The 14,737-nt window shown below is 39.1% G+C and overlaps 1 protein-coding gene and 1 long non-coding RNA gene across 3 annotated transcripts in view; one reads left to right on the top strand and one right to left on the bottom strand.

Annotated features, from left to right (window-relative positions):
• The window catches only part of LOC114449360 (uncharacterized), a 62,162-nt gene that overhangs the window by 18,455 nt on the left and 28,970 nt on the right, over positions 1–14,737 (top strand). For both annotated transcript variants that reach the window (XR_003671986.1, XR_003671985.1), the window contains 3 exons: positions 6,488–6,628; positions 13,011–13,071; positions 13,162–13,299. This is a non-coding gene — a long non-coding RNA (uncharacterized LOC114449360). The remainder of the gene's footprint in view (positions 1–6,487; positions 6,629–13,010; positions 13,072–13,161; positions 13,300–14,737) is intronic.
• LOC114449354 (myosin-7-like) lies at positions 29–11,255 on the bottom strand. Its single transcript, XM_028426947.1, has 39 exons — positions 11,039–11,255; positions 10,781–10,818; positions 10,218–10,426; positions 10,000–10,143; positions 9,756–9,912; positions 9,644–9,671; positions 9,454–9,562; positions 9,259–9,351; positions 9,107–9,170; positions 8,891–8,989; positions 8,704–8,807; positions 8,476–8,614; positions 7,981–8,099; positions 7,702–7,851; positions 7,433–7,603; positions 7,043–7,352; positions 6,849–6,928; positions 6,465–6,670; positions 6,270–6,393; positions 6,055–6,191; positions 5,320–5,575; positions 4,992–5,234; positions 4,741–4,917; positions 4,521–4,666; positions 4,346–4,436; positions 3,879–4,268; positions 3,670–3,796; positions 3,467–3,585; positions 2,863–3,059; positions 2,601–2,784; positions 2,352–2,517; positions 2,141–2,265; positions 1,735–2,043; positions 1,448–1,651; positions 1,068–1,364; positions 851–955; positions 667–762; positions 445–579; positions 29–88 (listed from the first exon to the last, which is right to left on the bottom strand). Exons 3-39 carry the CDS (start codon positions 10,416–10,418, stop codon positions 68–70), a joined length of 5,823 nt encoding a protein of 1,940 aa, XP_028282748.1. The 5' UTR covers positions 10,419–10,426; positions 10,781–10,818; positions 11,039–11,255; the 3' UTR covers positions 29–67.

The following is a 14,737-nucleotide window of genomic DNA, read 5'->3' as shown; positions in this document are numbered from 1 at the left end:
TGCATAGGGAGACACCATGAGTATATGACATCAGTTGCCTCAGTAACACGATTTCATTCCATGTGCTTCACTCTTCATCATGTCCTTTCTGAAATAAAGGGGGGAAATCAGTAAATAATGAAAGGGATATCTAAATTTTATTGTAAAAGTTTCTAATTTCAACATTATTTTATACAGTTTAAACATAATACATCAGCCAGGTGTGAGCAGCATTTCTGCAAGATTTGCTGTAACTATAAAAAACGATGGCTAACCTTTGACCCCACATCACGGCTCTTGGCACGCAGCTTGACAGTGAGGCTTCAGTTTTAATGGTTTACAGATTACAAAAAGTCTCACAAGATGATTTTGATTATTTTTGTCTTGGCTTTCTGTCAACATGGCTGCTCCAGGGGTCTCATATTTATGACTACCACATTTTTAAAAAAGAATAAATATACGAACCTTTGAGCCCACATCACGGCTCTTGGCACGCAGCTTGTTGACCTGAGACTCAGCAATGTCAGCTCTCTCCTCAGCTTCATCAAGCTCATGCTGAATCTTGCGGAACTTGGTAAGATTGCTGTTTGCCTGTTCCTCCTAAAGGACAGAAACACCGCATTGTTTGCTGAGATGAAGCTAATTTTTAGTGGTCAGATATGGGCTGTATTAATTAACAGTACTTACAGCTTCCTCTGCAGACTTCTTGTAGGATTTGACCTTCAGCTGCAGCTTGTCCACCAGATCTTGGAGACGTGCCAAATTTTTACGGTCTTCCTCAGTCTGGATAGTACAACGAAATAGGGTACAAAGATTTTGTCTAAAATTTTATATATATTAAGTATATAGAGATTAATTGATTAATCATTACCTGGTAAGTGAGCTCCTTGATACGTCTTTCATACTTTCTCACTCCCTTTACAGCATCGCTGGCCTTTCTCTGTTCATTTTCCACTTCATTTTCAAGTTCCCGGACCTGCAGGATTCAAAGAGAAAATTCAGCCAGCATCTCTCTATTTCACATAGAGCAGATACTGCATTTCATCTTTTAACAGGTTGCATGAGTCAAAGAGACAACTTGTACTCACCCTGGCCTCAAGCTTCTGCACCTGCTTCTTGCCTCCCTTCATGGCGATCTGTTCAGCTTCATCCAGACGGTGCTGCAGGTCCTTGATGGTTTGCTCCATGTTCTTCTTCATACGCTCCAGGTGGGCACTGGTGTCCTGCTCCTTCTTCAGCTCCTCTGCCATCATGGCAGCATCAGTAATGGCCTTCTTGGCCTTCTCTTCAGCATTTCTGCATTCCTGCACTGCATCCTCTACTTCAGTTTGAAGCTGGGATGTATCGGCCTCCAGCTTCTTCTTCTGGTTTATCAGGCTGGTGTTCTGTGTTTTTATGTAAATAGTATCAGTTTTTCTGTGTTGAAACAAGCAACTTCTGACATGGCATTTAGATGAACATCTCTTACCTGTGAGTGCAGTAGCTGCACCCTCTCACTAACATCCAGCAGCTCTTGCTCAGCAAGTTTGCGGCTTCTCTCAGTTTGCTCCACAGCAGCCCTCAGCTCCTCCAGTTCAGCCTGAAGCAGGTTGTTGCGTCTCTCAACAATAGCAATGTTTTCCTTCATATCATCATTGGCTCTCATAGAGTCGTCCAGTTGAAGTTGCGCATCCTTGGAATTGATAAACTGTGTGTAAATGTGTGTATTATAGCATAACAAGCATAAAAGTAATTATTTTTGCAGATCCTTCAGACCTTCAGATGGGCATGAACAGACTTGAGCTGTTTCTGGGCCTCAGCTGCCAGTCTGTTTGCCTGGTTGAGCTGAATCTCCATCTCATTGAGGTCTCCTTCCATCTTCTTCTTCAAGCGGAGGGCCTCATTCCTGCTGCGAGTCTCAGCCTCAAGAGAGCTCTGAAGAGTGTCCACAATCCGCTGTTGGTTTCTCTTTGCTTGCTCCATCTCTTCATCTTTCTCTGTAAGCTTGCGCTCGATGTCTGCCTTAACTTGGTTGAACTCAAGCTGGACACGGAGAATCTTCCCTTCCTCATGCTCCAGAGAGGCCTGTCATAAATTAAAACATTAACATTAAAATACTGTAAATCTACTACCAGTGAAAAACCTTTCAGGTTCAGTCACCTTTTGAGGATTCCTTTCTTACCTCTGCTTCCTCCAGAGCTGTCTGTATCTCAGACTTCTCTTGTTCCAACTGTTTTCGAATCTTCTCAAGTTCATGAATATTCTTTCCACTCTCACCAATTTGTTCAGTGAGGTCAGAAATTTCCTCTGAGAAGAAAAATGTAACATTTTTATTAAACATTAGTGATTCCTCCAGATGCTGCAGTTGTGGTGTACATTGTTGTTACCCTTACCTTGCAGATTCTTATTCTCTCTCTTCATGGTCTCCAGATGTTCAAGCGATTCCTCATAGGAGTTTTTCAGTTTGAAGAGCTCAGTGCTCAGAGACCTAGCTTCTTTCTGAGCACTCTCCAGCTCAGTCTGAGACTCCTCATATTTCTGCTTCCATTCTGACAAGACCTGAAATGTGTATGGTTAAGAGTATTTTACTCTAATTCTTCATCTTAAAGAGAAAAGGTGCTGTTTATTTTTTCACATTCTACCTTATCAAAGTTTCTTTGCTTCTTGTCTAGAGCAGCAGCGGCAGCATTTGACCTCTCTACATCCACCATGAGATCTTCAATCTCATTCTGCAGTCTGTGTTTGGTCTTCTCCAGAGAGGAACATTTAGCATTTACTGCTTCAACAGCCTCCTCAGCCTCCTGCAGACGCTGAGCCAGCTTCTTCCTGGATTGCAAAAGAAATTTAATTCAGTTTATTTAAATATTTCTGAAATGTTTTACTTAAAAATGTTTTTTTGCCCACTTTGCCTCTTCCAGTTCCTCAGTCCTCTGGATAGCATCAGTTTCGTACTTAGTTCTCCACTGAGCTACCTCAGAGTTGGCCTTGGACATGCTGCGCTGCAGTTCACCCTTGGCCTCCTGCTCCTCCTCATACTGCTCTCTGAGCAGGTCACAGTCATGACGAGCAGACTGCACTGCATGGGCTAATGCATTCTTGGCCTAACAGAAAATTACATGTTTGTTAAACACTTCTTGCCAGGCTTATCAGTAGTCAGCTCAAGAAAGTCTATGTTTCTCTGGCTTGGTGGTTGTACACTTTTCAAAGTAAACATTCAGCTTTGATGTTGCTCTAATTCTAAGACATGTCCTAATGTTTCCAGAGTAAGTTTAGTTGAATCTTCTAGTATTCAGTAGGTCATCAGATTAATTTGAAGTTGGTACAAGTTCCCACCTCAAAAAAACTCCTCCGGAAATAGGACCTTTCCACAATCATCTCAACTTAGGTGTTTTGGTCTGCACCCAAAGATGATTGCTATGTTCCCACCTCAAACAAGCCACTGACAGGGGTCAAATATTCTATGGTTTCCTTCAAATGTACAGAATGCTGGAGGAAGCACATTTGTTACCTTGACTTCTTCCTCTAGTTGTCTTTTAAGGTCTTCAATTTGTTGAGTGTAGGACTGTTTTCCTCTGGTGAGTTGAGATACCAGGGAGTCCTTCTCTTCAAGCTGCCTTGCAAGTTCACCTAATTTATTTAGATTTAAAAGTTTAGTTAATTTATTACTTTTTCATGAATGAAATATGATGCTGAAATAAGTCAAAAGCATACCATTCTCAGTTTGAAGCTTTGCTTTCTGCATGGTGAAGTCATTGATGGTACGCTGTCCCTCTTCTGACTTTGTTTTGTATTCATTCATCTGGTCTTCCAGTGATCTGCACATTTTCTCCAAGTTGTTCTGGAAACCACATGAATAGCATGACATATACACTGCCATAATTAGGTAAAATGTTCATCAACCTGTCAGTAGAAAAAGTTACCTTGGACTTAACAATCTGCTCCATGTTGGAGACCACATCATCCAGCTCCAGTCTGAGCTCACTCTTCTCCTTCTCCAGTTTCTGCTTGACTCTCTGCAGATTGTCTATCTGCTCTCCCAGGTCAGCAACACTGTCAGCTTGTTTCTTCCTGAGTGTGGCAGCAGTGGCTTCATGCTGCAGAGTGGCCTCTTCAAGGTCTCTGCGGAGTTTCTGGAACTCAGCCTCCCTCTTCTTGTTCATCTCAATCTGGGCAGCTGTGGCTCCTCCAGCCTCCTCCAGCCTCTCACTGATCTCCTCCAGCTCTCTGGACAGGTCTGCTCTCTGCTTCTCCACCTTGGCTCGGGCAGCTCTCTCTGCTTCAAGCTCTTCTTCCAGCTCCTCAATGCGGGCCTAGACCAAAATCAAAGTTAGCTGAATATCACATCCCCACACAAGTTTGTGTTCCTCTTCATCTTATGTAAGATTACCTGCAGCTCCTTCAGTTTCTTCTGGAGCTGGGCGCTCATTGCCTGTTCATCTTCTATCTTTCCATTCAGTTGACTGATTTCAAAATCTTTCCTGTGGATAAAGAGCATTAATCATACAAGCTGCTGGCTAGTTTAAAACATATTTGTACTTGTAAAAAGGTACTTGTCATATTACTTTTTCAGCCTCTCTTCGAGTTGCTGCTTGTCATTTTCCAGATCCATGATACTTTCTTGAGCTAACTTAAGATCTCCTTCAAGCTTCCTCTTTGCTCTCTCAAGATCCATTCGTACTTTCTTTTCTTGCTCCAGTGACCCTTCAAGCTGTGAGCAGCAATAAATAACTCATTAGGGTTCACAATTCTTTCACAATTCTACTTATTTCTTCAAAGCCTTACATCATCCACTTGCTGTTCCAGCTTAGCCTTGGCCTTGGTCAGAGTGTTGACTTTGTCTTCTTCACTCTGCAGGTCATCCAGTGTTTGCTGATGAGCTTCCTGTAAGGCTTTCTTTTCCTTGGTCAACTTGGCAATGATTTCATCCAAAGCAGCCATCTCCTCAGTCAGGTTCTTTACCTATGACCAGAACAGAATGTGTCAATTTGAAGTTTGAACAGAGTTTGTGCAACACTTATAGGTGTTTGTCATACCTTGTTCTCAGTGGCATGCTTCTCTTTCTCCACTTTAGCCAGAGTTAACTCTAAGTCATCAATGTCCTTCTTCAGCTCAGAGCACTCATCCTCCAGCTTCCTCTTCTTAGCAGTCAGTTCAGCATTCATCTCCTCTTCATCCTCCAGTCTTTCTGTCTGCTCTTTGATTTTGGCCTCCAGCTGAATCTTGCTCTTGATCAGCCCCTCACATCTTTCCTCAGCATCACAGAGATTATCTTGTTCCTGTCATTGAAGCACATAAATGTATGCAGACATGCTCAGGGCAAATGTAAATGTTGATATTAATGTAATTGTGTAAGAAACATACAGCTTGCACTTGGAGCTGCAGGTCATTCTTCTCTTGCAGAAGAGTGACCATTTTCTCCTCTAGTTCTTTTCTACGAGCTTCAGATTTTGCATAAGCCTCTTTGAGTTTCAGGAATTCTTCCTTCATGTTGGCCATTTCCTTTTCAGTTTCTGCTGACTTCAGCAGAGGTTTTATCTTGAAGTACATCTTCATCCAAGGCCAATTCTTGACCCCCATGAAGGCACGGATGTTCCACTGGATAACCAGAAGTGCATCTCTGTGAACATCAGATTATAAACATTTGATAATAATGTTCTACTGTTGGTAGAAAAATGTTTGTTTTCATCTGATTTCAAGAATTCATTTTTTACTAAGTATAATTTAAGTTACACTGCCAATGTTACTTGTGCAATATTTACTTGAATGACATTATATTTGTGTTCGTGGGATATATATATATATATATATATATATATATATATATATATATATATATATATAGTTATACATTCTTATACAGTACATAGTGCATACACAGTGCATACTACCCTCCTGGTTGTAATTTGATTTATTTGGTTACTCAAGAATGAGAAAACCTTTTGTTGTAATGTTCCTATCCAAAACCATAGTCTGAGGAAGTAATTTTCTGATGCTGCACAGATTGTTAGGTTCCTCAAGAAAAATATAATGTGGCAATGAGTTCTAGGACTAAAACTAACTTAGCTATCAGAGTTTGATTGTAATCTATGCAGTTACCTGCGCTCAACAATCTTCTGGAATTCAATCCTTGCCAAAAGGCCACGTGACCGTGCTTGGATGCCAGTGATGATTAGTGCTAATCTGTCATCTCGCATCTCTTCTAGCTGACCCAACAGTCCAGCTTTAAAGAACACCTTGATACAGGGAGAGATTCGATTGGAATGTGGGTTCTGATTTGCAAAGTGCATATCTTTTTGAAACAAAATACTGACCTTGGTGTGTCCCAGTTTGTATTGGGTGTGATCTATATCCAAGGAGCCCAACAGTTTCTCAGCTGCCTTCTTGTTGTCAATAAACTGTCCCTCAGGAATGGCATTAGGGTTCAGAATGCGGTATCTGTTAAGACAATCAAGACAATGATTTGTTTATATTTACAATCTTAAATGTTTTGTTGGTCTTACGCATACCTCTGCTTGAAATCTCCATAAAGGATCCTGTTGGGGAAGCCCTTTCTGCAGATTCTGATGCCTTCCAGCACACCGTTACAGCGCAGCTGGTGCATCACCAGAGGATTCTCCATGGCCCCAGGAGTCTTGGTCTCATTGGGGATGATGCAGCGTACAAAGTGAGGGTGAGTGGACCTCAAGTTGGTCATGAGCTTGTTCAGGTTCTCCTGCAAGTTTTTATTCCATGAAAAAATGTATAAGAAATAACGTAGTACTTCTTTAACTTATTTCACTCGTACCTTTTTCTCTAGACCCTGCATGCGTGTGTTTATTAACCCCAGCTCTAGTATAGCTTAAACCTGTTTCTTCTTTTTGGAGATGAAATTGAAAAGTGAGATATCTTACCCTATGCAAAGCTGATACAGTTTGGAAGGATGAACCTTTCTTCTTTTTTTCTTTGCCACCTTTCCCACCAGATTCCTGAGCTAAAGAAAAACGCCATTTTGTGAAGATTAGGGAGGTTTATCTGAATATAATAGGCTGTTTGTATCAAGACTTGATCATTTGTAACATATATTTTTGCAACATGGTCAACATACCTGAATCAGCTCCAGCATACCCAGCAAAAAGCAAGGCTAAAAGCTTGAGGTTAGACTTCTGGTACAGTGTCACAACAGTCTCATTCAGAGGATCCTTGTTCTTCACCAGCCAGTTGTTGATATTATAATCAACAGTTCCAGCATAGTGAACCAGGGAGAAATGGGCCTCTGGTTTTCCTTTGACAACTCTGGGCTTCTGAAAGTTGTTGGACTTTCCCAGGTGGTTGTCATAAAGCTTAGCTTTAAAGGTGGCATCACTGGCTTTGGGAAACATGCACTCCTCTTCAAGGATTGACATGATTCCCATGGGCTAAGGAATGTACAATGAAGAAGTATTTGGCAAGCCAAGCAAAAGGAGGGAATAGTAGTTTCCAAAAAAATATTCTTTACCTTTTCAATTAGGTCAATACAGGCCTGCAGGTCCATACCGAAATCAATGAAAACCCATTCAATGCCCTCTTTTTTGTACTCTTCCTGCTCCAGCACAAACATGTGGTGGTTGAAAAACTGTTGCAGTTTCTCATTGGTGAAGTTGATGCAGAGCTGCTCAAAGGTGTTGAACTGTAATAGTGTAAATAGTTAGCAGAGACCATGAGACCATATTAATTGGGCAATTGTGGATCTGATTCTAGTGGTTTTCTGGCTCCTTCAAAACTCACATCAAAGATCTCAAAGCCAGCAATGTCCAGCACACCAATGAAGTACTGGCGAGGCTGCTTGGTGTCCAGGGACTGGTTGATTCTCACCACCATCCACAGGAACATCTTTTCATACACTGACTTAGACAGTGCACCAATAGCATAATACACCTATAAAAGAATACAATTAAAATATAAAATTAAAATAATGTCATAAAATAATAAGTAATGATTTAAAACTTACCCTAACAGTTTCATTATACCAAACTACCTGGCAGGGTTTTCTTTAAAGGCTTTTACCTGGGCAACATTCTGTCCCTTGGTGACCCACTCGTTCCCTACTTTGACTCTTGGGTGGCAGAGACCTTTGATGAGATCTGCAGAGTTCAGGCCCATAAGATAAGCTACTTTGTCAGCATCTGAGAAAGTAAAAACGAATTAAAATATTTACATATTCATACTTTACTCAAGATTCAAGAAGTTTATTGTCAACGTTATATGCACACCAAACATTACACTGAGCAATGAAATTCTTACTTTGTGAGTTCCCGTTATACAAGTAGAGTACACAACTAAACCTAAAGACTAAGATAAGAAATAAAAAGAACTAAATATGAAATAAACTTACTTTAAGGCTAAAAAGAATAAATAAAATAGTAAGATAGTAGTAGTAGTATGTACTATCAAAGAGGTAAGACATTCAGAATGTGCAAATGTCTTTTCTTTGTATAAACATGCAAAAACACACACACATGCCCTGTCTAATATGCGGGCAGAAAAACAAAGCTTACTTACCCTCAGTGCCATCAGCCTCAGCCTGCTCTTCTCTCTGCTTCTGTTTAAACTTCATGTTACCATAGTGCATGATGGCACCAGTCAGCTTGTAGATACTGTTCTTCTCTTCTTGAGTGAAGCCCAGCACATCAAAGGCATCCTAAGTGAGATAAAAAAAAAAATCTTACTAAATTTTCTTACTTTGTGACTGGCTGATGTTTATCTATAGTGATTTCAGATTCTGCTCACATCAGTGGCCATAAGCTCTTCAGAATCATTGATGGAGGCCACTGTTGTCTCTCCTTGAGAGATGAAGGCATAATCATACGGGTTGTTGGTGATGAGAAGCATTTCTAAGTGGAGAGATAACATGAAAGGTATAAATATATCATATCCTGTACATTTAGGAATATTGTCTCTGTCAATGAAAATATACCTAGGAGTTCAGGCTTTACTTGAGACAAGATCTGGTAGAAAATGTGATAATCTCGCTCAGCTTTCAGCTGGTAGGTCACACGAGATTTTTCCAGAAGATCTGTTTAAGGAATAAGGTGCTGTATGTGTTATTCCATACTGTTCCTGCGCAGAAAAAAACATTGTTGGTGTCTCTTTTTACTTGCTACTTTCACACATTTAAAAGAGCTTTACTTACAAGTCTCAATGTCAGCAGAGGCCAGTTTTCCTCTGTTGTCAAAATGAATTCTGATGAATTTACCCTGAGAGCAAAATGAGCTTCCATTAAATATTCTTAAAATATATTATTCAGTCGGCTATGTTTGTAAATGTCGTTCTGTGGATACCTACAAATCTGGATGAGTTGTCATTCCTGATTGTCTTGGCATTACCAAAGGCTTCCAAAGCAGGGTTAGCCTGGATGATTTGATCCTCCAGAGTGCCCTGATTTTTTTCAAGTAAATATTACACGTAGGCTTATTAACAGTAGTAGAGAAGCTGCCCAACATTATTGTTGACATTAAGTAATACAGATGTAATCCAAACCTTCTTTTCAGCTGCTGGATCTTTCTTCCCAGTTGGGACAGCAGCAATACTGGCAAAGTACTGAATGACACGCTTGGTGTTGACAGTCTTTCCAGCTCCGGATTCTCCACTGAGCAGAGGACAGAAAGTTTGAATTCAGGGTTTATGACTTGTAACTTCTGACAATATTTTTGTTATCAGCGTAACTTACGTGATCAGGATAGACTGATTTTCTCTGTCTGTTAGCAAGAGATGATCATAATATCAGTGAAAGAATGGCATGACATCACACAGAAGGTTTGGATGATGAAGGAGATTTATACCTGACAGCATGTACTGGTAGGCATTGTCAGAAATAGAGAAGATATGAGGAGGAGCTTCACTCCTCTTCTTTCCTCTATAGGCAACAACCACCTCCTGGTTGTAGACTGGCAGCCACTTGTAGGGGTTGACAGTCACACAGAACAGTCCAGAGTAGGTCTGACATGTCGAGAGAGACAACAAATATTTGGTTTCTATGTTAAATATATTTTCAGAGCAGAAAAATTTACAAATCAAGTAACATACGTAAATCATCCATGCTGCATAACGCTCTTTGAGGTTAAACAACACAGCCGGCTCATGGAGGAAGGTGAACATCGCCATGTCTTCAATTTTATCAAACTTTGGCGGGTTCTGAGGGTGTACATCACACTCCTTCACTGTGACGGTCTGCAGAGAGAAGTGCACAGCTGTCAGGATTTCCATTAGCTCACATTTGATTTAAACTGAAATATCACACTTACCTTTCCAAATTCAGTTTCAGCAGTGACTTTGTCTCCATCCCGACTACTTATGGTTGCTTTCACATATTCAACCTCAGGGTCAGGAACAAAGCACTCTTTTTTCATGTCGAACGGTCGAGTTTGGGCTTCTAGACGCTCCTTGTCTGACTTTCTCAGAAAAGAAGCTGCAGCCCCAAACTCTGCCATGGCGGCGTCACCCATGTTTTAGCCTTTAATACAAAATGTACAGTGTGTAAGTAGCTCTGCACCCATGTATGACCCAATAATTTCCACACCACACATGATAAGTTTAGTATTTCTAGGTATTATTATGAATGTAGAAGAATATACAGGGTTTGCATTAAACCTCTTTCAGTGCTTTCAACGCTCAAGCGTGTCAAGTTTTCAAGTAATATATGAGAAAAAACATTGTTTTGGCAAAACGATAATGGCAGGATCAGAATAAATGCACAGTACATATACACATGCATTAATAACTTATCAATTATTTAACATTTTTATTAATTTATTTGCACTGTAAAACTGTGTAAAACACTTTCAAAAAATATAGCTAGGAATGTTACCTGAGGGGTTTTCACTCCACAGGAAATCGGGATAAGTGCTTTTTATAGTAATTAGAAAGAAGGATACCAAAGGTCATACACCATTATTTATTTTGGACAATCAAGTGTGACAAATAAACAGTAACAGTTTTCTCATAAAACATGACAAACCTCTTACAAACTATATATAGTTCAGTAATAAAAGGTATTCAATACTTTAAATTTTCAGTCAACGGGGCATAGGACACCTTACATTAGTGGCACCCTTCATTTTCTTACCTTTGACCGTCAGCTCAGTCCAGTGAAAAGATGGGTCCAGTAGCTGACACTGGACAGCCTTCCCTTTAATAAAGGTTGTAAGTCAACCAAATATGGGGATGAATATCATAGAAATGGCATCCAGGTTGTCCATCACAAAACTCATTCTCCAAATTGGGTAGAGCCTGTGGAGCTATTTGTTGCTGTCACCTTGTGAACAACAGACTAATAGGCCAGACTGGACACGAGTTAAAAAAAGGGAAAGGCGGGAGGTGGGGAAGCAGGGACAGGCGACCGTCATCTGTCCCTGTAAACTATACAAAGTCATTTTAGAACATAATTAACAATTTAAAGTAATTCTTTAAAAACTAAGTTGATGTTATCAGTCATCTACTTCAGTTATTCAAAGATTCTCTGTTTGTGATTATACTGCACACTGTGGGGGGCATCATTAAAGTATATAAAGTACAAAAGTTACAACTCATGGTCCTGAGCAGCATTACCAAATAAATAAAGTAGGCATGTTTTAGGGTACTGTAGTATCTTATTATTTCAAGTTCAACAATAGTCTATCAAGTGATGGGGTGTGAAATACATTTCAAGAGGGAGCTGCAGCTGTTGTCTAAAGACAATCAAGACAAGGCCAAGGTCACAGCTGTGAAGTCACTTTATCATCACTCACCACCGTTCACAATTAGGTCTATACCCTTAGTGTAACCCTACTCACTATGCATTGTTTCATTTTCCAACTACATCCCAGCATATAGCAAATATTGCTTAACAAGAGGAACTATACACTAAGCACTTGATCTGCATGAATCTCTCATTTTATGTGTGGTGGTTGGGGTGCACTGTTTCTTTTGCACAATTAACAAACGTTACATAATAGAACCAAAATATAAAGCTGCTGTAAATTTAACCTGACTTCTAAGTAAATAAAGGAAGGACGCTAAGATGTAAAAATATTTTAGACTTAATGTAGAATATCTTTTTTGTTTTGTTTTTTAAATATTCATTATCACCATCACAGCACTATTAAATACCTATCAGGGTGACGAAAAGTTTAGTAGGTTTTGCTGACGATCCCGTCTCGTTCCTATATGTGTAACTACTAATGTGTCTCACACAAAGGTTGGTGGACGTGTTTGAAAGCCTGAAAAATCATAACAACCACAGTGGTTGCACTTCAAATTATTGTACTTTTAGGTGGCATTAGTTTATTATTTAAAAAAATAAAACATTTTGTATTTACTGTTGCAGAGTGTTGCACTAAAACAAATCTTATATAGGTGTGACCTATACACCAGGCTTCTGTTATGGAGAGAGTGCCCTTGGCAAGCTCCTGTTGACATGGCATTGTTTTCTTCTCTTTATCCTTGAGTACAAAGATAACTTGTGAAATTCCTGCTGGCTGCCTTTGGGAGGCTTGGTGGTTCAGAGGATAGCTTGGGGACAGCTTGTGACGCAGCTTGGCAGAACAATAGCAGCAACAGGTGATAAGCCTACAAGATACCAATAAAATATATAAATATATATATGAATATACAAGACTTTTTTAAACAAAGTAACACAATGTTCTTGGCCTGTCAAACAATTTATGCATAAACTTAGTGTAAGCCACATAACATATATCCACAAACCATGTTCTCCAGTAATTCAACTGGAAGTTTAAATTCATTAGGTTTGCCCCCGCTTGTCTTTGCACTAGAATTTCCATTTACTTTACTTATCCCTCGGTCTATTCCCGGCTCTAGGAGAGCACTCATCCTTCCTTTAAAGGTCTCATTCCCAGCTGTCCACAGTCCTTGAGCAATCACCTGAGCACACAAAGGAAGGTGAGAGGCACCTTGCCTCACTTAAGTTAGAAACTGGAGCCAGCAAAGCTATTGGCAGTATTTGTACGCCGTTGTTGTGAAAGGTCAACTCTAAGGGGTGTTGAGTTCTGGTACAGGCTTACAGAAGGTGTCCCCTTGTCTTCTCCTCACTCATGCAGACTATGGACCTCTGCTCATGCAGACAAGACAATGACCAGAACATGATGAAATAATGGAAAGGTACTGTTTTCCTTTTGATATTTTTCAACTACAACTGTTGCGTTTATTACCTATTTTAATTGTGTGTATCGTTTCTCTTTCTACTTCTAGTATCTTTGAATAGTCCTGATTATGTGTTGTTAGGCACCTTTGCAAAGCACTCTTCTTTTCTGTGGCCCTGCCTTGCCTGGCTTTCAAAAGAGGATGCTTGTTTCCAGAGAAAGACTGTCCTCTGCTGCTGATAAGAAGGTCAGTAGTTTTAACCTTTTTATATCTGGTTTATTTTTTCAGTCTGCAGTTTTATCAGAATAAAAGGAAATCTGCTGTGTGTAAAATATAATAGTTTGGTAAGTGTATGATGGTGAGTTTTCTGGGCTTAAAAGTTAGGTCATAAAAATCATAAAGTGTGAGTAGTTTCAGATACTTTGTATAAAATCAATATACAAAAAAGGAACACAATAAAGGGCTCTTAATGAGGTTCTTGTTTTATAATGTTATCATTTTTATGTTTAGGTGATACCCTCTAAAACTCTTTGACAGAATTATCAGCAATCATTGCTAATATGTACCACTAATAACAGCATATGCATGTGAATATGTACAACATATCCTGCCAAACCCAGTGGAGAATTATTCCCAAGAAAAGCATATATATGAGGTAATTTGCATATACTGCTTGGCAGCTATGTGTAAAGTAAGTAAATTCTGTCAACAGGTCTATGGAGTTTTCTGGTTGATGTCGGTAGCTTTAACTTTGAATAGTGAATTTTTTCAGTAAAGACGTAGTTCTCCTTAACAGGATGTCCCCTGTTTTAGTAGTGCATTAATAGTCAAAAAATTAACTGCAATACTTGAATATCAATGAAAGACTGTAAAACCTTAAACACCTGTGATGTAAGTGTGCAAAGATTAGTACTTGGTCCATTATTTTTATTTCAAATGCCCTCTTAAACTAGGATGTATGAGCACCCTCTAGTTGTCATGTTGTGTTTGCTTTTTGCATCACCAGATAGAAAAATGTTTCGCAGCAGCAGAAAGAGGTGAAAATGAACTTTTACTTTTCCAAGAGATAAATACAAAAGCATGTTAATTTGTAATCAATTTTTCTGAGACGTTGAAGACTTTGAAAGTACATAAAATAATAATATATCATAAATAATGATTTAATATTAACTATTTCTTTCAAATTTAATTTAAAAATGAATTTTTAAACAATTTGTTTTGGCTAGTAAAACAAAAAATATGCAATGTTTTCAAAAATTGAGATGCAAAGAGAGTTACTTGGTATGAGGTTATTACAGCCTTGACCTGGTCAATAAATTATAACGTTGATTTTGATTTATTATTATTAATAGAATAATACCTTTTTTACCCTTAGGCCTCATAAAAGTTTATATAAAGAATACCTTACATGAATCTCACACAAAATATATCCTCAACATTCAAAAAACAGAGACAAATTTCTGTGTGTGTTATTAGGTATACAACTGAAAAGCATTATACCATGTCAGAGTGTGTGTATCAAATATTTGTGTTTATAATGGGAGTTAACATTTACATCTATTAGTTTATAAACAGAGGCTATATGACTTTTGCTGAATTTCAGACACCCACACACACACACACAATACATATATTTTTAATCACTTTCACACCTCTCTTTTACACAAATCACAACACCTTAAGG

The sequence above is a fragment of the Parambassis ranga genome, chromosome 17 (assembly GCF_900634625.1).
Source record: "Parambassis ranga chromosome 17, fParRan2.1, whole genome shotgun sequence".
In the NCBI taxonomy this organism is placed as follows: domain Eukaryota; kingdom Metazoa; phylum Chordata; class Actinopteri; family Ambassidae; genus Parambassis; species Parambassis ranga.
The sequence above is the reverse complement of the archived record's forward strand: the minus strand, read 5'-3'. Positions and strand labels throughout refer to the sequence as shown.